Raw genomic sequence first — 26,095 nt, forward strand, 5'->3', positions numbered from 1 at the left:
CCGGCCCTGGGTCACTGTCCGTGTGTAGTTTGCACATTCTCCCCATGTCTGCGTGGGTTTCACCCCCACAACCCAAAGATGTGCAGGTTAGGTGGATTGGCCATGCTAAATTGCCCCTTAATTAGAAAAAAAAATAATTGGGTATTCTAAATTTATAAAAATAATTTTTTAAAAAGTAAAAGCCCACCTGGTTCACTAATGTCCTTCAGGGAAGGAAATCTGCCGTCCTTACCTGGTCTGGCCTACATGTGACTCCAGACCCACAGCAATGTGGTTGACTTTTAACTGCCCCTTCAAGGGCAATTAGGGATGGGCAATAAATGCTGGCCCAGCCTGCGACGCCCACATCCCATGAACACATTTTTCAAAAAAGGTAGCGGCCACCATGTTGTCTGCCCTGAGTAGTTGATGTAATTTGCCTAGTGCCGCTTATGAGCTTAAACCTTCTCCCGACACCGCTGAAGTTTAAAGGACAGTTTCTGAATCTATTGTTACTGGCAAGTCATGAATGCGCTGATGAGCCTGGAGGTCACCTGCTCCTGTTGTATGACTGGGGAGGGAGGGGGGAGCACAATGTGGTTTGAAAAGGCTGATGGATGTTCTTGTCTGGTACAGCTGGCACTGCCACGGTAACAGCACCACCAGCCCCGAAGACTGTGAAGCTCGCTCAGGACGACGCTGAGGGAGAAACCTACCAACTTACGCCACAGCAGCAGTGGCTGATCAGAGAGGACTGCTTAAATAAGAAACTTTGGGATGAGGCCCTTGCCTCTCTGATGGAAGGCCCGGTATGTTTCCAGACCTGGTTTGTCCGAAGTATTATATCTGCCCTGAATGTTTTGCTGTCAATCCACAATTTCACTTTTTTTTCTCTCTCTCCATGCACAGAAATTCTTGAGGAAAACGGAGCAGATCTTTATGTGTATTTGCTGCCAGGAGTTGGTTTTCCAGCCAATCACGACGGAATGTCAGCACAACGTCTGCAAGGTGAGTATTTAACGTGGCAGGAGGTGGCTATTCGGCCCTTCGAGCCTGCTCCGCCATTCTTGGCAGATCATCCAACTCATGAGCCTGCTAATATTCACTGTAAGGGCACCCATATCATTAATGGCTACTTGGTGCAGTGGTTAGCACTGCAGCCTACGGCACTGAGGACCCGGGTTCGAATCCCGGCCTTGGGTCAGTGTCCGTATGCACATTCTCCCCATGTCTGCGTGGGTTTCGCTCACACACACCCCCCCCCCCCCCCCCCCCCCCCCCCACACCCCCACCACCACCAAAGATGTGCAAGGTAGGTGAATTGGCCATTCTAAATTGCCCCTTAATTGGAAAAAAAATAATTGGGTACTCTAAAATAAAATTTAAAAGTGAATGGCTTCTTGGATGAGTACTGGTTCAATAAATTGGAGTTGATACGTTCAGGAATCAAAGGGAGGAACGCTATGCCCAAAGATGTGCAGGTTAGGTGGGGTTTCGGGTGATAGGACGGGGGAGTGGGCCTAGGTGAGGTGTTCTATTGGAGGGTCAGCGTAGACTTGATGGACTGAATGGTCTCCTTCTGCACTGTTGAGATTTTGTGGGTTCTGTGTTGATATCTATTTTAATAAAAAACTATCACCTCAAAAGTCTTATTATACAATGATTAGACAATGTGATTAAACAATGCAGATTTGCATTTTAAAATATCACCAACTTGGAAATTGCCACCTTGGTGTAAATACTTTATTTTTTTTTATGTTGCTGTGATGCATATTTTCAGCAAGAGAACACATAATGTCTGAGCTCATTCCTGTGGTAGCAACACAGTTCTGGAACAACACAATACACTACAAAGTGCATATTTATTTTTTTCACCAATGTCTTAAGCACTTTATACTGTCAGCTTTCAGATGTTTGCCGCAAGCAACGTGGCTCTCAAAGTGGCACCATGTCCAGATGGAATTTACTAAATAGCAGGGGGTGGGGAAACCCGGGGGGGGAAGGAACCCGGGGGGGGGAACCCGGGTCGGGAACCCGGGTCCTCAGCGCTGCAGTCCCAGTGCTAACCACTGCACCGCGTGCCGCCCCAGTTCCAGATTTTTAATGAATTCAAATTGCATCATCTGTCGTGGTGGGATTCAAAACCGGGTCCCTACAGCAATACCCTCTGGAGTACTAGCCCAGTGATGATGCTACTACACCACCGCCTCCTCTACACGTACTCCGTGGCCGACACTTGGTCCCCCTGATGCACAGGCGGTCCTCACGGTGCTAAGGTAATGTTCGAAACGTTGCCTCGGAGACAAACCTAAGTAGTCAGGAAAATGGGACGGTGGAAAGAAATGAAGAATATGGGGCTGGAAAAAAGCCATTGAGGAGAAAATAACAGGGGAAGGAGGTGCACCCCAACCAAATCTCCTTCTCTCCCCTGCACTTCCCTTCCCCCCCCCAACCAAAACTTGCCAATGCCAGCAGCCTTAAGTAGATGGGGATAAGAGACCATGAGGACTTTCTCGGGGCCAGGCCCGGATGAAAACTGCTGACGTGAAGCAATTATGCTGTTCCTGATGAATTTTAGCATGCCGTTTTTATGGGCGTCTTCTTTCTCCATCAGAGCTGCCTGCAGAGATCATTCCGTGCCCAAGTGTACACATGTCCCGCCTGTCGCCATGAACTTGGAAAGGATTACAACATGGTTCCCAACAAGATTCTTCAGTCTATTCTGGACCAATTCTTTCCAGGATATAGCAAAGGACGATGACAATTGATTGTGTAATATGTCGCCCATCTGCACACATTTTTACAGGGGGGGGGAAGGGAGGGGGGGGCGGGAGGGAGGAAGTTTTTTTTAAAAATGTCAATAATGGACCAATAGGCCAGAGGATAACAACTTGAGATCATCGTTCTAGAACAGCTAACGGTTCTCCCCACTGGACCATCGTTAACACTTCATTATTACACAGCTCACTCTTCTTTCCCATTGACTGTCTGGTAACATCTAAGTTTTTTTTTCTTCTCCTTCGTTTGCCAACCGGTAGAGTCTAAAAGAGCTCAGCCTCAAAATGTCAGCGGTCTGATGCCAGACTTAAAATCTTTTTAAACTGGCAGCACGGTGGCGCAGTGGTTAGCCCTGCTGCCTCACTACGCTGAGGTCCCAGGTTCGATCCCGGCTCTGGGACACTGTCCGTGTGGAGTTTGCACATTCTCCCCGTGTTTGTGTGGGTTTCACCCCCACAACCCAAAGATGTGCAGGGTAGTTGGATTGGCCACGCTAAATTGCCCCTTATTTGGGAAAAAATGAATTGGGTACACTAAATTTATAAAGAAAAATAAATAAATAAAATGTTTTTAAACTACCTGAAGACAGTGGGAAGGAATTTATGGGGAGTTTTCAGTCTAAAGGAAGTCCAGCTACACACTGCCTCTTCAAATCAATGTCATCTGTGCCTGGTCCATAACGCTTGGGTTTGAAATGTAATAGCACTGAAAATTATAACTGATTTAAAGTAATTCTGTGGTGATTATACCTTTCTTTACCTTGATTTTATAATGTTGCTATTTTGAAAAAAAAGTTAAAATAAGAAAAAAAAAGCAAGTTAATGGGCTTTCTCGTGAGGTTAAATGTGCATTCTTGTTATATTTTGAATGGTTTGACTACTAATAACTTTTAAGGATAATTATGTAATATTGTACTTACATTAGTGTTCAGTAACCTGTTTTGTGATTTGCATTTCAAAATGCAAAGGAAATAAAAAGCACTTCTAGTCAAACAGAACACATCATGTAAAGAAAATACATTTGTTATTATTGAATATGCCACTTTTAGCATTTTAGTCACACATTATATATATAACTAGATTATTTGTATGTGGCAGTTATGTCTGTATCAGTGTTACAACAATTCTAGCTTGGAGGGGCCTGGGGTAGAAAAACACTTCATATTGTGGTTTTGAGATTTGATATATATTCCTTGACCAGTACTTACCAATAAATATGTTAACATTTGAAATGTTTTCATTGATTTGACTCCAGTTATTTGGAACCTGGCATTATTGCAATGTGAAGTGACATCAACGGCTTTGAAAAATGACACACCTTTTGAAAATAAAATGAAAATGTGCTGGAAATTGGGAGTAACAGTAACATAGGCAGCAAAGGCATCCCCAGGGCAATCAACAGCACGGTAGCACAAGTGGATAGCACTGTGGCTTCACAGTGCCTGGATCCTGGGTTTGATTCCCCGCTGGATTACTGTCTGTGCAGAGTCTGCACATTCTCCCCGTGTGTGCGTGGGTTTCCTCCGGGTGCTCAGTTTCCTCCCACAGTCCAAAGATGTGCAGGTTAGGTGGATTGGCCATGATAAATTGCTCTTCGTGACCAAAAAGGTTAGGAGGGGTTATTAGGTTACGGGGATAGGGTGGAAGTGAGGGCTTAATTGGGTCGGTGCAGACTCGATGGGCTGAATGGCCTCCTGCACTGTATGTTCTATGACATCACTAAAGGGCAAAGGGAGTTAATGTTTCAGGTGCAAAACCCTTCCTTAGTGAAATTCTTTTTTAACAAGAAAGGTTACCCTCATAGCCCATTTGCCAACTGACTCCAATGTGGTGAAGGTTGCAGGTTTGCGAGGTGGTGTTGAAGCTATAGTTTCTCTAGCATATTTTTGATGTAGTACACACTTTGCGCCAATGGTGGAGGGAGTGTTTGTTTAAGAGGAGTGCCGATCAAGCGTGCTGCTTCGTCCTGGAGGTTTTGAGTGTTGGAGCTGCGCTCATTCAGGTAATCCGTCTGTTACATATAGTTTGGTTCTGAGGTCAGTTCAAATTATGCCTTAATTTTTGCAATCCCGGAGGCACAAAGTTTTATGAACAAAAGTCTCCGTAACAGGAGTGTGAAAATTCTATTTTTCATTGAAAGAGGAACTTTGCTCATCGCTGTGGGAAATCCTTTTTTTTAAATTTAGAGTACCCAATCCATTTTTCCCAATTAATGGGCAATTTGGCGTGACCAATCCTCCTACCATGGACATCTTTGGGCTGTGGGGGCGAAACGTACAGTGACCCAGAGCCGCGATCGAACCTGGGACCGCGGCACCATGAGGCAACAGTGCTAACCATTGCGCCACCGTGCTGCCCACGGAAATCTCCTTTCTATCAGCACCTTGATAGAATAAAATGAACTTGGATATTAATGTTAAGCCACCAACCGCTGATGCATATAAAACCACAATAGGCCCAGCGCAAATGATCACAAGATTATTGGGAATGGATAGTTATCGCTGTGATATGAGAAGCTTTCTGCGCTGCTCTTTTTTCAATTGAAACAAATTAGGGTGAGGATGCATATATAGATACTGGCAACCTGTATGTAGTGGGGTAGAGGTCGGCAGAGAGATGAGTTATGGGCCAAGATATTCACAGCAGCTTGAGTGGTTTCTTTATACAATCCCTGCTGGACCTGCTAAGTTCACAGAATATGGATGACGCTGGCTAGGCTAGCATTTATTGTCCATCTCTAATTATCCTTGAGAGGGTGGTGGTGAGCTGCCTTCTCCTACAGACCATGGTACACCCATAGTGCAGTTAGTGGGCAAGCTCCAGGAATTGGGGACGGCGATATATTTCCAAGTCAGGGTGGTGACTGGCCTGGAGGGGAACATGCAGTTGATGGTGTTCCTAAACATCTGCTGCCCTTCTAGATGGCAGTGGTCATAGGTTTGGAAGGTGCTGCAGTGCATCTTGTAGATGGCACATACTGTTGCTACTGTGCATCAGAGGTGGATGGATTGAATGTTTGTGGATCAGGTCCCAATCAAACAGGCTGCTTTTTTCTGGACGGCATCAAGGTTCTCGAGTGTCAATGGAGCTGCACTCATCCAGGCAAGTGGAGACTATTCCATCACACTCCTGACTTGCATCATGTAGATGGTAGACAAGATTCAGGAGGTGAATTAATTGTTGCAGGATTCCTAGCCTCTGACCTGCTCTTGTAATGCCTTTGAATGTCATGGGGTGATGGTTAGATTCCCTTGTTGGAGATGGTCATTGTGTGGCACATATGTTACTTGCTACTTGTCAGCCCAAGCCTGGATATTGTCCTGCATTTGCACCTGGGCTGCTTCAGTATCTGAGGAGTCGCGAATGTCGCTGAACATTTTTGCAATCATCAGCAAACATCCCCACTTCTGACCTTGTGTTGGTGGGGGAAAGCCATTGATGAAGCAACTGAAGATGGTTGGGCCTTGGTCACTACCCTGAGCAATTCCTGCAGTGATGTCCCAGGACTGAGATGCTTGACCTCCAACAACCACAACCATCTTCCTTTTGGCCAGGTATGATTCCAACCAATGGAGGCTTTCCCTCCTGATTCCCATTGGCTCCAGTTTTGCTCGGGCTCCTTGACGTCACACTTGGTCAAATGTGCCCTTGGTGCTAAGGGCAGTCACTCTCGCTCACCAGATACCTTGTCAGTTTACCAGAGCAGAGGATGCATCCTGCCTGGGTTTTGCCAGAAGAATTAAACTATATAAAATAAATAAAAAGCAAATTGAACTGCGGTTGGTTGTGTCAAAACCTTCAATGCATTCAAAACTGGTGCAGCTAACTTGCCTCCTGATTTACTCACTGAGTTTGCTACTCATACCAAAATATATTGTTGGCTTTATCGGGACCTTCCCAACCCCCAGGAAATAATTTATTTCTATACACCCTATCAAATCATTTAAACTTAAACACCTTAATTATATAGTTCCATGATCTTTTATATGTGAGGATGTGCATCTCAAGTCTGCAATCTTTCCTCGTAGTTTAACCCCTTTATTATTCATAGAATTTACAGTGCAGAAGGAGGCCATTCGGCCCATCGAGTCTGCACCGGCTCTTGGAATGAGCACCCTACCCAAGCCCATACCTCCACCCTATCCCCATAACCCAGTAACCCCACCTAACACGAAGGGCAATTTGGACCCTGAGGGCAATTTAGCCTGGCCAATTCACCTAGCCTGCACATCTTTGGACTGTGGGAGGAAACCGGAGCACCCGGAGGAAACCCACGCACACATGGGGAGAACATGCAGACTCCACACAGACAGTGACCCAAGCTGGGATTCGAACCTGGGACCCTGGAGCTGTGAAGCATTTGTGATAACCACTATGCTTCCGTGCTGCCCCATATATATGATTGGTGAATCTGGGTTATTCTCTCTATGATGAGTTAGGTTGTAAATCAGCCAAATATTGAACTGCTGTGCAGCCTCAAGAAGCTAAGTAGCTTAGTGTGATAACCCTCACAAAGCCCAGGGGATACACTGATTGATCTCTCCGTGGGACTCACGGTAGCATGGTGGTTAGCATCAATGCTTCACAGCTCCAGGGTCCCAGGTTCGATTCCCGGCTGGGTCACTGTCTGTGTGGAGTCTGCACGTCCTCCCCGTGTGTGCGTGGGTTTCCTCCGGGTGCTCCGGCTTCCTCCCACAGTCCAAAGATGTGCGGGTTAGGTGGATTGGCCATGCTAAATTGCCGTAGTGTAAGGTTAATGGGGGGATTGTTGGGTTACGGGTATACGGGTTACGTGGGTTTAAAAAGTAGGGTGATCATTGCTCGGCACAACATCGAGGGCCGAAGGGCCTGTTCTGTGCTGTACTGTTCTAAATGTTCTAAATTCTAAATACGAACTTCCCCACTATTGGGTGGCGGCCAGCCAGTTGGGGCTCGTCACTTAGCCCTTTACATACCGGCCCAAACCAGGACCGGCACTCTCATTAGTCCCCTATTGTTGTATGCCGCAGTAGCGACCTTAGCCTTTGAGTTTATAATAAACTTAAGTGAGCTACTTTCTTTTGTCTCTTGGATCATTGTACCCAGGTTCCACTATTCCTTCCTAGTGCAGTGCCCAGAACAGAATACAGTGCTCCAGAAATGGTCTAACCAGAGTTGTATCAAGTAAGTATAAGCCTTCATGAATAACCTCTGCCGGTACGGGAAATAGAACCCGCGCTGTTGGCGTTTCTCCGCATCGCAAATGAGCCATCCAGCTAACTGAGCTAACCAATCCCCCTTCGTGAATTGAAGAAAACATCACTCCAGTATCCTACAGATGGACCTACCCCCTGCATATATCAAGATTTCACAGATAAACTAAGTACAGTTAAATCCCTTAAGAACTGTGAACAATCCATGCCTTACACAACAATACCTTGAATTCTGGTGTTTTAGTCAAACCGCTTTCAACTCTGCCGTACGCGATGTACTGTGAACACAAAACGCAGGAGACAAGTATCTAAGATGGCTGTAAAACAACCACGCCCACATGTTCTGGTCTTGCCCCAGACTTGTGGAGTACTGGACAGCCTTCTTCGAGGCTATGTCCAAAGTGGTGGGGGTGAGGGTGGACCCATACCCGAAAGTGGCGGTTTTCGGGGTTTCAGACCAGCCAGATCTATTCCTGGGGAGGAGGGCGGACGCCCTTGCCTTTGCCTCCCTGATCACCCGCCGTAGAATCCTGTTTGGCTGGCGGTCAGCAGCACCGCCCAGAGCTGCAGACTGGCTGTCCGACCTCTTGGAATCTCTCCAAGTGGAGAAAATCAAATTTGCCATCCGAGGGTCAGACGACGGCTTCCACAGAACGTGGGAGCCGTTCACCCAATTGTTCCGGGACCTGTTTTTGGCCAACAAACAAGCAGAAGAATGGCCAGGTAGCCAAGAACCAGGGGAAAGCAGCCAAAGCATGAGAGGGGGAGATAGGCCGGGCGGTGGGGGAAAGGAGACAGCTAAAGCTAAGAGGAAGGAATGGCGAACCACAGGGGGTGGGGGCAGGGGGCGGAGGGGGTGAGAGAGGGAAGAGACAGGGAACAACAGAGGAGGGGGGGGGGGGAACGATAACAAACTTGCCATCCACAGGAACAGAGAAAAAGGAGAATACAGGTGGAAGACAGGAGGGCCGACTGAAGCGGAAGTGAGCGTGAGACGACCACGGCATCGAAATCCGTCCGGGAGAAGTAAGGGGCAACACCAGCACCAGACCCATTCGAGTATTGCCCTCTGTAATTGTCTCTCCGGCACCCAAATGTATATCTGCCGCCCCCCCCCCCCCCCCCCCCCCCCCCCGCCCCCCTCAGTCTCTGTCCCCTACAATGCCTACTTATGTGTGTAAATCATTTTGCCAAGTGTAGAGTTGCTGCTGTTGGGCGGGTGCATAATACCCTTCCAGTTACATGTTACATTATTTGATTTTGTACTTCTCTCGTGTTGTTACTTTTTTTTCTCTCTCTCTTTGTGATTTGTGTGTGTGTACCCTCTTCTATATACATCATATCCTGCATACATAACGGCAAATATACTTTGTTCAAAAACCCAATAAAAAACATTTATAAATGTTTCCTTCCTAGTTCCTAGGGCCTCACGGGAGCATGGTGGTTAGCATCAATGCTTCACAGCTCCAGGGTCCCAGGTTCGATTCCCGGCTGGGTCACTGTCTGTGTGGAGTCTGCACGTCCTCCCCGTGTGTGCGTGGGTTTCCTCTGGGAGCTCCGGTTTCCTCCCACAGTCCAAAGATGTGCGGGTTAGGTGGATTGGCCATGCTAAATTGCCCGTAGTGTAAGGTTAATGGGGGGATTGTTGGGTTATGGGTATACGGGTTACATGGGTTTAAGTGGGGTGATCATTGTTCGGCACAACATTGAGGGCCGAAGGGCCTGTTCTGTGCTGTACTGTTCTATGTTCTAAATAAAAAAGATGGCTGCAAAAGAGTGGCTTTGCATTTGATCTTCTGACTCCTCACCGAGTGCACTAGCCCAGTTCAAGAGGTATATACATCAATGGGCACAATGTTGTCATCCACCACTGCTTCATACATCAAATGGATACAATGACAAGAAATTAAAGGAAAGATGTTTCAACCACAACAATGTAGATTTCCATGTCGCATGTAAGTGGCCATGATGTGGAGATGCCGGCGTTGGACTGGGGTGAGCACAGTAAGAAGTCTTACAACACCAGGTTAAAGTCCAACAGGTTTGTTTCAAACACGAGCTTTCGGAGCACGGCTCACCTGAAGAAGGAGCCGTGCTCCGAAAGCTCGTGTTTGAAACAAACCTGTTGGACTTTAACCTGGTGTTGTAAGACTTCTTACTGTGCATGTAAGTGGAGCAGCACGGTAGCCTAGTGGATAGCACTGCTGCCTCACGGCGCTGAGGTCCCTGGTTCGATCCCGGCTCTGGGTCACTGTCCGTGTGGAGTTTGCACATTCTCCCCGTGTCTGCGTGGGTTTCGCCCCCACAACCCAAAAATGTGCAGAGTAGGTGGATTGGACACGCTAAATTGCCCCTTAATTGGAAAAAATAATTGGGTAATCTAAATTTTTTTTTAAAAAAAGAAAAAGAAGTGGGTAAGTGGTATTGTCACTGGACTAGTAATCCAGAGAGTGAGGGTGATGCTCTTGGGACGGGTTTGATTCCCACCACAGCAGATGGTAAAATTTGAATTTGATTTTTAAAAAAATCTGGAATTAAAAGTCTAAATGATGACTATGACCCATCTGATTCACTGAAGGAAATCTGCCATCTTTTCCCCGACTGGCCGACATGTGGTTGATTCTTAACTGCCTTTGAAATGGCCCAGGGAACCACTCAGTTCAAGGGCAATTAGGGATGGGCAATCAATGCCGGCCCAGCCAGCGACACCCTCATCCCGTGAACGAATAAAAAAAACTGAAGTAGCATAATGAGATTTTTTTAAATTGCAAATAATGTGAATGAGGCATAGACCTTAATTCCCCGAAGTATGATAGTTAGAGGGAGAAATTCATTGGCATAGCACTGCTCCAATCAATAATATTAATGAAAAACACAACCTGAAGCCCTGCCTGCCTTCAGAGCATCAACTTAAGCCTGTGTAGAGTGATGCAAAGTGATTGAATTTCTCCGATTTATTATCCACAGAAGACAAATTGCTGAATCTGCAGATCTCAATTCAACAACAACTTGAAATGATGCAGCACCTTTAATGTAATGAAACACCTCAAGGTGTTTCACAGGAACACCATAAAATAAACTATGATGCCTCAGAATGGAGCAGAGTTTGTGTAGGGGGTTGGGATTAAAGGCGCTAGCAACAGCACCGCTCCCGATGGCCCTGGGGAAATACTCAGGGAGTCCGGTAGTAATAGCTTCGTTGAGAATTTGGAGGCAGTTTCGCCAGCATTTCGGCTTGGCGGCAAGGTCAAGGGAAATGCCGATTCGGAGGAACCATACATTTGAGTCAGGGAAGTGGGATGGAAATTTTCGGAGATGGGAGGAGAAAAGAATTAGGACACTAAAAGATTTGTTTCTTGGGGGTTGGTTTGCAGGAGCTAGGAGCGAAGTATGGGCTGGAGCAGGGGACAATATTTAGATACATGCAGGTTCTAGACTTTGCCAGAAAGGAGATACAGAGCTTCCTGGTAGAGCCGGCCTCCACATTGCTGGAGGAGGTGCTGACGACAGGGGTACTGGAGAAGGGGGTAGTGTCGGCGGTTTACGGGGCTATTTTGAAAGAGCAAAGTGGGAGGAAGAACTGGGAGAGGGTATGGAGGAGCAGTTCTGGTGTGAGATGCTCCGGAGGGTGAACACCTTCACCTCGTGCGTGAGGTTGGAGCTGATACAGCTGAAGGTGGTGTATAGAGCACACCTCACAAGGGCGAGGATGAGCCGGCTCTTTGAGGGGGTAGAAGGTGTATGTGAACGTTGCGGGGGGGGGGGGGGGGGGGGGGAGGTGGGGCACAAACCACGTTCATATGTTTCAGTCCTGTCCAAAGCTGTTGGATTATTGGAAGGGTAATCTCTAAAGTGGTGCACGTGAAACTGGACCCGGGCCCTCGGGAGGCCATATTTGGGGTGTCGGACCAGCCGGGGTTGGAAACGGGTTGCGAAGCAGATTTGTAGTCTTCGTCTCGTTGATTGCCTGAAGGCGGATTCTGTTGGGATGGAGATCAACCTCTCCACCCTGTGCCCTGGCATGGTGGTGGAACCTGCTGGAATTCTTGACGCTTGAGAAGGTCAAATTTGAACTGAGGGGAAGGATGGAGGGGTTCTACAATTTATGGGCGTTATTCATTATGCACTTTCAAGAATTGGATCATATCGAACATTAGGATGGGGGGTGTTGGGAGGGTTGGAAGGAGAGGGACTGTATGTGTTAACGGTGACAATGGGTGATTCCTGATTCCTTTTTCTTATTTATGTTAACATGCAGGCTAATGTTTTGGGATTTGGTGCGAGGATGGGATTGTTATTATTGATATGGGGATTGAATTTGCAGTCATTACTGACTGTTTATTGTTGGGCGGGTGTAAATTTGGGAGAAAATGTGAAAAAGGAGAATAAAAATATATTTTTAGCAAACTATGATGCCACGGAGTATGACACCACGCCACCAAGGCATCTGATCGAATGACCAAACGATTGTTCCAAGGTAGATTTTCAGGAGGTAATTGTGTTTGAGACAGAGAGGTGTCGGGAGGATATTCCAGAGATTCAGTCCTCGGCAAGTGAAGGTACGGCCACCATTGGTAGAGCCATTAAAATTGGGGATCTATAAGGTGCCAGAATTACAGGAGCAGAATACAGGCAAATACGGATCCCAGCAGGAACACATCTGCAGCTTACAACCATGTGCTGAAACATTCACTCGCCAATAACACCAGTCATTTCACAGATTCCGTTTGGAAATAGAATGAAATGTACTATAGTATATTTATTTACATTTAAGAATTCTTCTGATCATGAAACAATTCTTTAAAAATGTCGACATTATCATTGTACTAGACAGTCTTCAGGCGCAGACTCATGGAAGCTGAATTCTAGATGTGTAAATTGTCCTATTTGGTTCAATTAGGGTATTACAAAAGCACATGCACAGTTTTGACCTGTGACTTCTTGAGATCCTTAGTTAACTTGGGGAATCGATATGAATTGGAAAAAATCGAGTTCTATTTACAGCCACCGTGATGTGTGCAGGAGTCATGTAACTTTCCGAAACATTCTGGAGTTTTGTCAGCTGGAGACTGCGGGAGATTGGGACGTGTCAATATCATCATAGAATTTGCAGTGCAGAAGGAGGCCATTCGGCCCATCGAATCTGCACCGGCTCTTGGAAAGAGCACCCTACCCAAGGTCAACACCTCCACCCTATCCCCATAACCCAGTAACCCCACCCAACACTAGGGGCAATTTATCATGGCCAATCCACCTAACCTGTACATCTTTGGACTGTGGGAGGAAACCGGAGCACCCGGAGGAAACCCACGCACACACGGGGAGGATGTGCAGACTCCGCACAGACAGTGACCCAAGCCAGGAATCGAACCTGGGACCCTGGAGCTGTGAAGCAATTGTGCTATCCACAATGCTACCGTGCTGCAAAGTTTACGACTGCAGGAGTTTGACATTAGCAGATGAAGAGCACACAAGGGCGATTATAGTGAACTTTACACTCGGCAGTGTGTCAGCAGATATCCCCATGGTGACAGTCATGACAAAATCTTCGTCTGGCAACAATAACTGCCTCCGATTGCAGCCTGAGTCATTTTTATTATCAAGCTTTATTTATGTTGATTAATAACAGTATTGAATTTTGTATCTATAACTATTGTCCAGCCTTATGGAAAATTACAAAATGATGGGCAAATAATATAGCCCAGGCCAGAGAGATCGCTTTTTTATCCTCCAGACTGCCTTCAAGGTTGTAGGCTATCAAATACTCATGGGAATTAGAATCTATCCCCACCCCTGCCTCCTTCCCGCAGAGAACACAGCTCAGAGCCACTCCAAGCTGTCCGCATAATATTTGGGAATTTCCTAGCACTGTGTAGCAGTAATCTGTCAATAAATACTGTTTGATTCTAGCTCCAATATAGCTCCAATAATCAGCAAGCTTTGATATCACATCAAATCAAAGCACTGGTTTGGCAGCATCTGTGGAGAGAGACAGAATTGACGGTCTGGATTTTGGCCAAGTCAGTCCGCCTCAGCAGCCCATTAGAAATGGCAGGCAGGACCCAATTCCAAGATTCCTGCCCCAACTCCCGCAAGTGTCACCAGTGTGGGATAACGGTATGGGGAGCCAGCCCGCACGGAGCGACCCCCCCCCCCCCCCCCCAACTTTGCTGGTTCCGGTGCATGGGTGGGCAGTTCAAACAAATTTTAGTGGAGTCAGGATCCTTCCGTAAGCAACGTGGTTCACAACCTCTCAAAGGAGTCTTGAACCGTGGGGGATATACCTGTCTTAAGCCATCTACTAAATTGGAAACAGACACTGAACATTGAATACATTGGCTCTCTTACCTTCTCATGAAGCTGTCAATCAATCACAGCCATTCATAATATCAACGGCTGAAGCTTTTATCCACTTCAGACCTCTTAATTTTGTGTAAATAAACATGCACACAATGAAAATAATTCTTCAAAGGAACAGCCGATTGTTTCAAGGTAATAGAGATACCAATCCAACAAACCCTTCACTTCCCTCTGCAGCTATCGATTGCTGAGATCTAAATGGATTGTCCATTTTTGGAGCTGAGCCAGGCATTCATAATGAGGGTCAGCTTGCTTTTGTTGGCACTATTGCCAGATGCTGACCTTTAACCAGTACTCACGCTAAAGCTTAATATACATTTATTATTAATAATTTTAGGTTTTATATAACTATTCTTCCAGATTGCATTAAATGACAGACAATACAACCTCCTTAGCTTTCCAAAGTCTTGTTCAAGTTAATTAGGCTTATAATCTTTTTTGTATAGGTTTTGAACCACCACAGAGATGTTTCTGGATTTTAACACGTCCCATCCTTACACTACTTTGCTATCTTGTACTATATCCATGCACAGCACAACGCATGTTTGCTGAGGTGGCATATTTAACAGTTCACTATCTTTTTGACTCACTACCTTGCTCTACATGCTTTGTTCATTGTACTGTAAGCACATGGGGAACTCAATATCGTTTACGGTGATACCCGGTGTCTTGGCACCTTGTCTGTATTAAAGGGTTATGAGCTTTATCTTATCCTGGGGGTTTATCATTCTTTGTCTTTGCGTTTAGATAGAGAGAAGATCCAAGTTCCCCTTTCCTGCACATTCCTCACTAACACTAAAACCATTGGAATACCACAGCCATTTAAATCATTTAAAATAATAATGTCAATGTAAGCAATTAGAATTGTTTCTTTAGTGGGCTGTGTATCGAGTAATATGACATGACTAAATGCTACATATTGGATTCATCATTGAGAAACATGATTAAATGGTTACAACCTAATTTCAACAACGGAGCAACAGATCCTTTTGTGCAACAGGTTGATGATGAGCTTTGTGCTCCCACACAAGTCTCCCACCCCTATTCACCTAATCTCATCAATTTGTCAAAGGACGAAGAAAAGTACAGCACAGGAACAGGCCCTTCGGCCCTCCAAGCCCGTGCCGACCATGCTGACCGAATAAACTAAAATCTTCTACACTTCCTGGGTCCGTATCCCTCTATTCCCATCCTATTCATGTATTTCTCAAGATTCCCCTTAAATGTCACTATCGTCCCTGTTTCCACCACCTCCTCCGGCAGCGAGTTCCAGGCACCCACTACCCTCTGTGTAAAAAACTTGCCTCGCACATCTCTTCTCAACCTTGCCCCTCGCACCTTAAACCTATGCTCCCTAGTAATTGACCCCTCTACCTTGGGGAAAAGCCTCTGACTATCCACTCTGTCTATGCCCCTCATAATTTTGTAGACCTCTATCAGGTCGCCCCTCAACCTCCATCGTTCCAGTGAGAACAAACCGAGTTTATTCAACCTCTCCTCATAGCTAATGCCCTCCATACCAGGCAACATCCTGGTAAATCTCTTCTGCACCCTCTCTAAAGCCTCCACATCCTTCTGGTAGTGTGGCGACCAGAATTGAACACTATACTCCAAGTATGGCCGAACTAAGGTTCTGTACAGCTGCAACATGACTTGCCAATTCTTATACTCAATGCCCCGGCCAATGAAGGCAAGCATGCCGTATGCCTTCTTGACTACCTTCTCCACCTGTGTTGCCCCTTGCAGTGACCTGTAGACCTGTACACCTAGATCTCTCTGACTTTCAATACTCTTGAGGGTTCTACCATTCACCGTATATTCCCTACCTGCATTAGACCTTCCAAAATGCATTACCTCACATTTGTCCGGATTAAACTCCATCTGCCATCTCTCCGCCCAAGTCTCCAAATGATCTAAATCCTGCTGTATCCTCTGACAGTCCTCATCGCTATCCGCAATTCCACCAACGTTTGTGTCATCTGCAAACTTACTAATTGTCCTTCTATTCCTTTCACCCGCGTGTGCTCATGGAGCTTCCCCATGAACGTTATTCTTTTCAACTATTCTTTGTAGCATTGAGATCCATCTTCCAACCACTCTCTGGGTAAAGAGGTTTCTCCTGAATTCTTTATTGGATGCATTATTGACCATCTCATTAATGGCCCCTACTTCAATCTCGTCCACAAGTAGAAACATCTCAACATCTAGCTTCTCAAATTCTTTCTTAATCTTTAAGACCTCGACCAAGATAGTGACAATGCTCATGGAACATGTAACACAGTGCGTGTTGATAAAATGACAGGTGTTTAGCACGCAGCTTGGCCAAAGAGATTAAATAACATGCCTAATTATGCACCAATATTGTAAAACTTGCCTTTAGATATGAGCTTGCTGCAATCGTTCAGAAAAGCCACTGTCCAAGGAGATGTGTGCTTGGCTTCTCAAAGCGCCAGCTGAGGAACAATCTGCTCTGTGACTCTCTTCGGCTGACCGTACCCCATCCGAATGGAGATGGGATCGATGAGTTAGGAGTGGGTCTTTAGCGCCTGTTGTGGGAACTTTTGTCAGCAAATTAGAACAGCAGTATAACAGTGCAGGTTTCTGGTCAACTTTAACTCTCCTCATATGTAAAAGGGCCTCACGGTGTGGCCCAATGCAGAAGGAGACAAGACTTGGGTTACCCTCTCAATAGTTTCCTTATTCAACACAGCAGGGAATGTACCACAATGGACAGTGTGTGTGCCAGCTGCAAATATTTCAGCACGGCAGAGGATTTTAGGGGCCTGGTTAAGTTGTCATATTTGCTAACTAAAGGACGGCACACGACACAGTGGTTAGCACTGCAGCCTACGGCACTGAGGACACGGGTTCGAATCCCGGCCCTGGGTCACTGTCTGTGAGGAGTTTGCACATTCTCCCTGTGTCTGCGTGGGTTCCACCCCCACAACCCAAAGATGTGCAGAGTAGGTGGATTGGCCATGCTAAATAGCTCCTTATTTGGAAAAAAATAATTGGGTACTCTAAATTTATTTTAAAAATAAAAATATTTGCTAACTAAAACCAGTGATCACATGTCCCCACTTCCCTCAGTTCCATGTCCTGCTGCTAATGCAGATCCCTTTGTTAAATCGATGGAAGGGCTAAAGAAATTTATTATATGATTAGGGTAAAGATGGAAGTGAATATGCAGCCTAAATGCAGATGTTTGCAGACGACTAACATGACTGCAATGTTATGTATATAAGGTGCGGCTGTCAATAAAGTAGAAGTTCAAAAAAAGAGAACATTAGGCTCGTTATGGATCTCCTATTTGGCTGATGGAAAAAATAATAAGTTTTGACTTCTGAAAACGATGTCACTGTCCCAGTATTACAGGACAGGTGGATGATATAAATAGCGTAAGAAATAGGAGCGGGGGGGGGGCAGGCCGTTTAGCCAACCTGATTGTGGCCTTAACTCCATTTTCCTGGCCCCCGCGATGACCCTTGACTCCCTTGTCGATCAGAAATCTGTCTAACCAACCTTCAATAGATTCAGTGATCCTGCTTTCTGCGGAAGAGAATTCCAAACACAAGCCACCCTGAGATTATTTCCTCCTCACCTTCATCTTAAATGGGAGGCCGTTTGTTTTGGAACTGTGCCCCTTAGTTCTATCTTCCCTCATGAATGGAAGCATCCACTTACATCTATCCTGTCAAACCCCCTCAGCATCTTGGGTCTCAATAAGATCACCCCTCATTCTTCTAAACTCCAACGAGTACAGGTCCAACCTGCCACAACCTTTCCTCGTAAGACACTCCCTGTGTCCCAGGAATTATCCTAGTGAAACTTTTCTGAACTGCTTCTCATGCAAGTATAACTCTACTTAAGTAATGGGACCAAAACTGTACACAGTCCTCTGGGCGCAATCTCACTAATACCCTATTAATTTGTAGCAAGACTTCCCTATTCTTATACTCCATCTCCCTTGCAAGAAAGGTCAGCATTCTATTTGCCTTCCAGATTACTTGCTATACCTGCATGCTTCACTGTGATTTGTGTACAAGGACACCCAGATCCCTCTGCACTGCAACCTTCTGCAGTTTCTCATCATTGCACTCACTCCATGGCAAGGAGTGGTCCTTAGGTAAGGAGACCAAAACGGCACAACACTCCATGCGGGGTCTCACCAAGGATCTAGAGACTTTCCAATCTATAAGACATTTCCGGAGTCTAGAGAATTTTGGATGAGTCCAATTATTGCATCCACCATCTTTGCAGCCATTTCTTTAGGGATAGAAGGAAATATTTAAATAATATTCTGCTTTTATATTCTTCCTCCCAAAGTGGACAATCTCACATCTTCCCAAATTATACCCTGGCAATTTGTTCTTCCCATTTTCTTAACCTCGCTATATCCCTTTGCAGAACTTCCTCACAGCTGGTTTTCCATAAGACCATAAGACATAGGAGCAGAATTAGGCCATTTGGCCCATTGTGTCTGCTCCGCCATTCAATCATGGCTGATATTTTGTTCATCCCCATTCTCCTGCCTTCTCCCCATAACCCCTGATCTCCTTATTAATCAAAAACCTCTCTCTGTTAAAGACACTCAGTTATTTTGCCTTCACAGGCTTCTGTGGTAAAGAGTTCCACAGATTCACCACCCTCTGGCTGAAGAAATTCCTCCTCATCTCTGTTTTAAAGGATTGTCCCTTTAGCCTGAGACTGTGCCTTTTGGTTCTAGTTTTTCCTATAAGTTGAAACATCCTCTCCATGTCCACTCTATCTAGGCCTCACAGTATCCTGTAAGTTTCAATAAGATCCCGCTCATCCTAAACTCCAACGAGTACAGACCCAGAGTCCTCAACCGGTCCTCCTACGACAATCTCTTCATTCCAGAGATTGTTCTAGTGAACCTCCTCTGGACCCTTTCTAAGGCCAACACATCCTTCCTTAGATCCGGGACCCAAAACTGTTCACAATACTCCAAATGGGGTCTGACCAGAGCCTTATACAGCCTCAGAATTATATCCCTGCTCTTGTATTCTAGCCCTCTCGATATGAATGCTAACATTGCATTTGCCTTCCCAACTGCCGACTGAGCCTGCACATTAACCTTAAGAGGACCTTGAACAAGGATTCCCAAGTCCCTTTGTGCTTCTGATTTCCGAAGCATTTCCCCATTTAGAATATAGTCAATGCCTTCATTCTGTCTTCCAAAGTGCATAACCTCACATTTTTCCACATTGTATTCCTATCTATCTTTGTACCTCAATCAGATTGGCCAGTAGCTCTCCAAGGGGGTACTTCCTCCCATTATGGGTAGCAGTTCTGCCAATCCAGACTCATTAGGCTGTGAAATGGTATTGGGCCGGCTGGAGTTGACCAAGATGTACCAACCCCTTGGAAATTCAGGCCCTGGGCTATTGTGTGCAGTTTTAGTCTCCTTACCCAAGGAGAGATAAACTTGCCATGGAGGGAATGCAATGGAGGTTCCCTAAATTAATTCCTGTGACAGTGAGACTGTCTTCTGAGGAACGATTAAATAAACTGGACCGTTATCCTCTGGAGGTGATTTAATCCAAACATACAAAACTTACAACACCAGCAGGGAACGACAGAACTCCATTCGCACAGGTAGTCAACTTCACGGTCTAGATTCTCCGCCCCGCCACATTTCTGGCCCGACCCGCCGGCTATGCCGAGCTATGATGACCTTGACTGCCTTTGACAAAGCCACGCATGAGGGTTGTGCATGGGTCAGATCTGACCACACAATAGTCAGTCCCTCTGCGAGGCTCTGCTTGAGCAGAGAACCACCTTGGATATTCCTGGGTGGGTGGGCCTGGATCCAGAACCTCGACAGCATGGATATGGGCAATCTGCGTTTGGTACAACTGAAGCTGTTTCACATCCCTGTTTCCGACTCCAAGTAACACAAATAGAGAAAAACCCCATATCCGTAATGCGGAGTTCATCCATCACTGAATTTTACCGCGAGAGATGGAAGAAAAGCTCCCAAAATCAAAAAGGGAAAATTCAGCTTTCACAGATCGAAAATTAAGTCTCTCATACATGCTTCCAAGGAAGCTGATTTTCCCCAAACCACTTTCAGCCCGGGGACATAGCTGATCCTGATTGCCAATTGCATGTGGTGATGAAGGAGAACACAGGAAAATCAGGAAATTCCCGATTGCTACCTCACTCCAATTCCAATGCTCTCCCCGCACCTCGTGAGGTGGACATTTGCCTGGTTCCAGAACTAGTAAATCCCGGAACAGGTCGCTGGCGGCACGGCGGCACAGTGGTTAGCACTGCTGCCTCACAGCTCCAGGGACCCGGGTTCAATTCCGGCCTTGGGCGATTGTCTCCGTGGAGTTTGCACGTCCTCCCCGGGTCTGCGTGGGTTTCCTCCCACAGTCCAAATATGTGCAGGTTAGGGGGAGTTAGCGGGATGGGGTAGGGGAGCGGGCCTAAACGGGGTGCTCTTTCAGAGGGTCAGTGCAGATTGATGGTTTGAATGTCCTCCTTCTTCACTGGAGGGATTCTATGGATTCTAGTCTGTCGCCAGGGGCTTATAGTTTGAGGGGCACCATTCTTTATCAATCATGGCTGACCAGGAGTCTCTCCCGCTCTTACCGCCAGCCATTGCCGTGTTTGAAAGGATTTGCAGGTTGGCGCACCTGTTTGGCTATGTTATGAACGCACCTTCCTTGGTCGTCGAGTCCTGGGGTAGGACTGAAACCTGGAGTTTCTAGCTCAGAGGCAGGGGCGCTACCCACTGCGCCCCAAGATCTCCTCGCCACTTCATTCGTATTGAGCTGAATATTAAAGTGATATCTACTTCTGCGCAGGGGAAGAACATGGGAGAATTCAGCGGTGATTTGATGAGGGATCTCTATCCACCAGCCATGGCAACTTGAAAACACATCGGACCATAAGTTTTCAGGGTAAGTACATTCAAAGTGCGCAAAACCTGCTTGTGCGGAACTTGAATGAATGAAAGAAAGTCGCCACAGTCCCAGAGGACCATAGGCTGCTCGCCCCTTTGAGAGAGAGCTGACATGTGGTCATTTAACCTGAGGGTCACCACACCTCAGGTGCAAGGCAAGGTGGAGAAGGCATGAATAACCTCAAGAACCATAAAAACTACTGACGGTGCTCGTTACGGAACCAAGTGAGAAGAAAATATGAAAATCAGTTTAAGAGTTTTTATTGGAATGACAAGATAGTTAAAATTTACATTAAAAAAAAAAATCTCTATTAACCAGGAGATGCCTGGTTACAGTTATAGAAGCATGGACAATTACAAACAAGAACGTCAAAAGCAAACATTAAAAATACTACCTTCTAGGACCACTTTGTCACTAGGGCACAGTTGTATATAGTCTGATAACCTGCTGCCTGTCCAGCAGCACTGTAGAGAACACGATACATCACAGTTCAATCACATCTGCATCCGGAGCAGTTCTCAAGTCAAGTCAAGAAAAAAAGTGCACAGGATCAAGGCCACTTAAGTAACTCGATGCTGCTTAATGTCGAGGCACTGAATACCAACAGCTGAAGTGTGACTCGGACGTAGCATCTGCTCTTTTAAAAAAAAATACATCAGCAGCCGTTCCCACACAAATTGAGATATCTGACTCGCCAGATCTTGATTTTGGAAGCAAAAGAAAAAGGAAAGAAAAATCACGTGGCTGGGCTTGTTGACAGCAATCATCGACTGAACCCAACACCCGCAGAAATAAAAATCAATCAATGACGGAGTTTTATGACGAAGCTCTTTTCTGTTCTGTGAAGGGTGATTCATAGGCTTCCATTGGTGGGCAGGAACAGACCAAGTGCTGATCTCCATAGAGGTCATCAATCCGAGCGATTGTCGGCCAAAATTTGGTTTCTGGTTTCACAAATTGCTGAAAAACAACCACAAGGACACTTAAACAAACATCCCAACGATTCAAAATTTAAGAAATAATTAATGGATATTCCTGGTTCAGCCTGACAATTCTTTTCCAGTTCCGGGACCCGGGAAAAAAACCCCATCGTTCTTTCACAGGCTGGCTGTGTCACTGCCAAGGGCAGCCTTTGTTGGCCATCCCTGATTGCCCTTGCGCTAAGAGTCTGGATTCACATTCAGACCAGGTAAGGATGGCAGATTTCCTTCCTTTCCCCAAGGTGCATTCGTGAATAGATGCAGTGTTGGTTGCCACTGCTAACTTTATACTGAATTGATTTATTATTGTTAATTTAAATTCTACCAGCTGTCATGGGGGGATTTGAACCCATGACCCCAGAGCCTGGGTTGCAAGTCCAGTGACATTACTGCTACACTACCAACTCCCCTTCAATAAAATCCACTGCATGTAAACGTATGTATCCACCAATATTTAAGGGCAGCACAAGTGGGTAGCACTGTGGCTTCACGGCGCCAGGGTCCCAGGTTCGATTCTCTGCTTTGGTCACTGTCTCTGCGGATTTTTCACGTTCTCCCCTTGCGTGCGTGGGTGCTCCAGTTTCCTCCCACAGTCCAAAGATCTGCAGGTTAGGTGGATCGGCCATGATAAATTGCCCTTAGTGACCAAAAAGTTTAAGAGGGGTTAATGGGTTACGGAGATAGGGTGGAAGTGAGGGCTTAGGTGGGTCGGTGCAGACTCGATGGGCCGAATGGCCTCCTTCTGCACTGTATGTTCTATGTTTTGCAATGTTTTGCCTCAAAAGTGAACAATATAGAAGTCATACCCTTATTCCCGCCCTTTTGTTTTAAAGGTGTTTAAGATGCCCCCAGAAATTGACTGTAAAGAGATTGTAATGGTTTGAGGCAGAGTTATCATGTGTTCAGCTGGAGTGGGGCTGCCACTGCAGCTGAAACAAGTCTTCACAGGAACTGGCAATTTATTTAGATTGCAACAGCCCAAATTGGACTTCCACAGCATCAGCTGGACTGGACTGATGCCCAGGCAGAAAGGAATAGCGAGTGCCCCAACTTGCTGTGATTCCCAGTAACTGCCGAGATCAGTTATTCAGCCAAGAATGTTTAGTCACATGGACATGCAATACTGCAATAACCCTACTTGGCAGAAACCGTGGAAATTCCAAAGAGTGGTACAGACTTGAAGTGGTAACCCGTTTCTAAACACTGTGCTAACAGGACATGGACATTCCAGGAATGCACAGTTTGAAGAGGAATTAAAAGCTTGGGAACGCAGGTTAGAAACCTAGGAAACGCCGCAGAGCACAGGTTTGTGCACACAACACAGAACCGCTAACAATCTCATTGGTGGGTGGTGTTCGCTCTGCTTGTCAAATGCGAGCAGAATTAGGGTGTGAGGAGGGAATGGGCTCCACCTTTGCAAAGGGCAGAGAGTGGGAGATAACAGAAAGACGGACGTTTGTTGGAGTCAGCAGTTGCAAAAAAAAAAAAGAAAAAAAATGGATAAGGAAAGATCCAGACAGTGGGCGAGATTTTCCCGGCGTTCGCTGGTTTCTCGGCTGCGAGGGGCGTACTCAACTGGAAATCCCGTTGACAACGACAGGACCAGAAGATCCTGCTGCTGGCCAATGGCAGGCCTCCTCCCGCTGCCGTGAAACACGTGGTGGGTTGCTCGGTAAATCCCACCCAATGAGCTTTGCTGGCCTGATGGAAACAGGCTACTCCTGGGCATAAATAACCGTACGCATTATACACAGATCTAACCCAACACTAATATAATGGCGCTTCTCTTTAAATTAGCTATTAGGGCTTCACTTACCAATGGGAATGCAGCTTGCTCTCGAGAGTACGGCCGGTCCCAACTGGGTGCTGCAATGCAAGCCAACGTGTGTGGAGACATCTGCCGATGAAAATAACACAACGATTTTTACTTCCAAAACAGATCAAGCCTCGTTGAAGAGGAACTAAAGGCTGCCCAGCCATCAGTGCAAATTCACACACATAGGCAGATTTGAATCTACTTAGCCACTGGACAGCCAATTTCAGAGAGCAACCAAAATGATTGAACGGATAGCTGGATCAGATTTTGTAATTGGGGCACGATCGCGCTGGAAAAGAGCTCAGGTGATACGATTGCTGTTTTTAGGATAATGTAGACTTTGTTTCACCTTGTCCAGAACAGGTTAGCGGGGATAGGGCGGTGGGGTGCTCTTTCGGAAGGTTGGTGCAGAGTTGATGGGCCAAATGGCCTCCTTCTGCAAGGTAAGGATGGATTCTACAAAAAAAAAACAAAGGGCGCAACGTGTGCTTGAAGGGCGGAGTAAATTCAAACTAATCCATGAAAACATTGGGCTGAACTTTTGCAGACTTGCAGAGATGGGATTGGAAGAGCCGCAGGGTGTAAAATGAGATAATCCTGTCTGGGTCTGGCTCCTCACTGCATTCCCACCTCCATGCCATCTTGCCAGAAATGGTGTCAGATTGGCACCAGCCATCTGTCCGGCAGCGATAGCGAGCTAATTAGGATCAATTAGGTGCCCACTTGGGTGGGCAGATTGGTGACGCCAGCAGGGTTTTCCTGACAGCAACAGGGTGGCTGGACTATCGACACCTCCATTAAATCCCCCATCCCAAGGCCACAGATATCAGAGGGCTACAGGCACTGGCCATCCTGCAGAGTCCATCTCGAGGTGGCCTCATAATCTCCTGCCCAGCTCTCGTGGTGGGGTGGCACACAAAACATCCCTGCAGGCTTTCTGATTGAGCCTGCCAGTTTCCCCATCGGACTGGGGACCTTGACGCAGCTTTTTAATTGGCAAGAAGAATGGTCACCGATGCCTCACCAACTTCCGAGTTCCTGGTCCGGAATTGCAGCTGATGTCAGGATGCCAGACCAGTCAGGAAAATACAGCAAATTATTTTAGTGGGTCAATCTAAGGAACTCTTTAGGAAGCTATTAGCATTGATTCAATTGCTAATTAGATAGATTGCTTTCAGAAAATAATGGTCCAAATATTTCTGGAAAAGTAACCCTGATATATGCACCCAGTGACGTCAGGGGGCGTAGAGATACGGCGCGAGTTGTGAATCTCCAGAACCTACTGACCGATTTTCAAAACTCTGCCGACTGCTTTTCACAAACAAAATCTCACCCTTTAAAACCTCCCCTTTATGTTTAATAACTTGCTGTATTTGCATATTAATTGACGATTAAACTCACCACAGAAAGTTCACCACCCATCGCGAACGCTAGTAGCCTTTTAACGGCATGAATATTGTCAACGCAATGCCAATCAACCCCAGGCCCAACAAAATCTCGTTCCTGCATGTGGCAAATTCCTCTCAGAAGTATTAACAATTTCAAATTTAGTTTCTTTCTTTCTTACTTTTTCCACCTCTTTCACATTTGCTGAATCCGATTTTCTTTTCCCTTTAAGCCACCATCAGAACCGTCTTTCGTCCTTAATGCTACCATTAACATCCCCTTTGTATTATGTCCATTATCTCTCCTTAGCTTTGACCTACCCCAAACCTTCTATTTTGCCCCACCTCCTCCACCTTCCTCTCCAACAACATTTAAAAAAATTAAATTTAGAGTATCCAATTCTTATTTTTCCCCAAGTGGCCAATCCGCCTACCCTGCATGTCTTCTTGGGCTGTGGAGGTGAGACACACAGGCACGGGGAGAATGTGTAAACTCCACACGGACCGTGACCCAGGGCCGGGATTCGAACCCGGGTCCTCGGCGCCGTGAGGCAGCAGTGCTAACCACTGCGCCACCGTGCTGCCCCTTCCTCGCCAACTATATAATTCATTACATTTCTATCCCTCTTCAGATCTGAAGAATAATCTTACGGACACGAAACTATCGTTTC

The 26,095-nt window shown here is 46.2% G+C and overlaps 2 protein-coding genes across 5 annotated transcripts in view; one reads left to right on the forward strand and one right to left on the reverse strand.

Moving 5' to 3' along the window:
- Window positions 1–2,804, forward strand: part of LOC119970157 (E3 ubiquitin-protein ligase UHRF1-like) — a 157,244-nt gene extending 154,440 nt beyond the window's left edge. For both annotated transcript variants that reach the window (XM_038804257.1, XM_038804256.1), the window contains 3 exons: window positions 616–788; window positions 889–987; window positions 2,594–2,804. In XM_038804257.1, the coding sequence (XP_038660185.1) occupies window positions 616–788; window positions 889–987; window positions 2,594–2,740 (419 nt within the window). In that variant the 3' untranslated portion in view covers window positions 2,741–2,804. The remainder of the gene's footprint in view (window positions 1–615; window positions 789–888; window positions 988–2,593) is intronic.
- Window positions 2,805–21,487: 18,683 nt separating this feature from the next.
- Window positions 21,488–26,095, reverse strand: part of gldc (glycine dehydrogenase (decarboxylating)) — a 169,618-nt gene continuing 165,010 nt past the window's right edge. For all 3 annotated transcript variants that reach the window (XM_038804258.1, XM_038804260.1, XM_038804259.1), the window contains 2 exons: window positions 24,040–24,120; window positions 21,488–22,203 (listed from right to left, as the gene is read on the reverse strand). In XM_038804258.1, the coding sequence (XP_038660186.1) occupies window positions 22,060–22,203; window positions 24,040–24,120 (225 nt within the window). In that variant the 3' untranslated portion in view covers window positions 21,488–22,059. The remainder of the gene's footprint in view (window positions 22,204–24,039; window positions 24,121–26,095) is intronic.

This window comes from Scyliorhinus canicula, chromosome 8 (genome assembly GCF_902713615.1).
Source record: "Scyliorhinus canicula chromosome 8, sScyCan1.1, whole genome shotgun sequence".
Taxonomy (NCBI): Eukaryota; Metazoa; Chordata; class Chondrichthyes; order Carcharhiniformes; family Scyliorhinidae; genus Scyliorhinus; species Scyliorhinus canicula.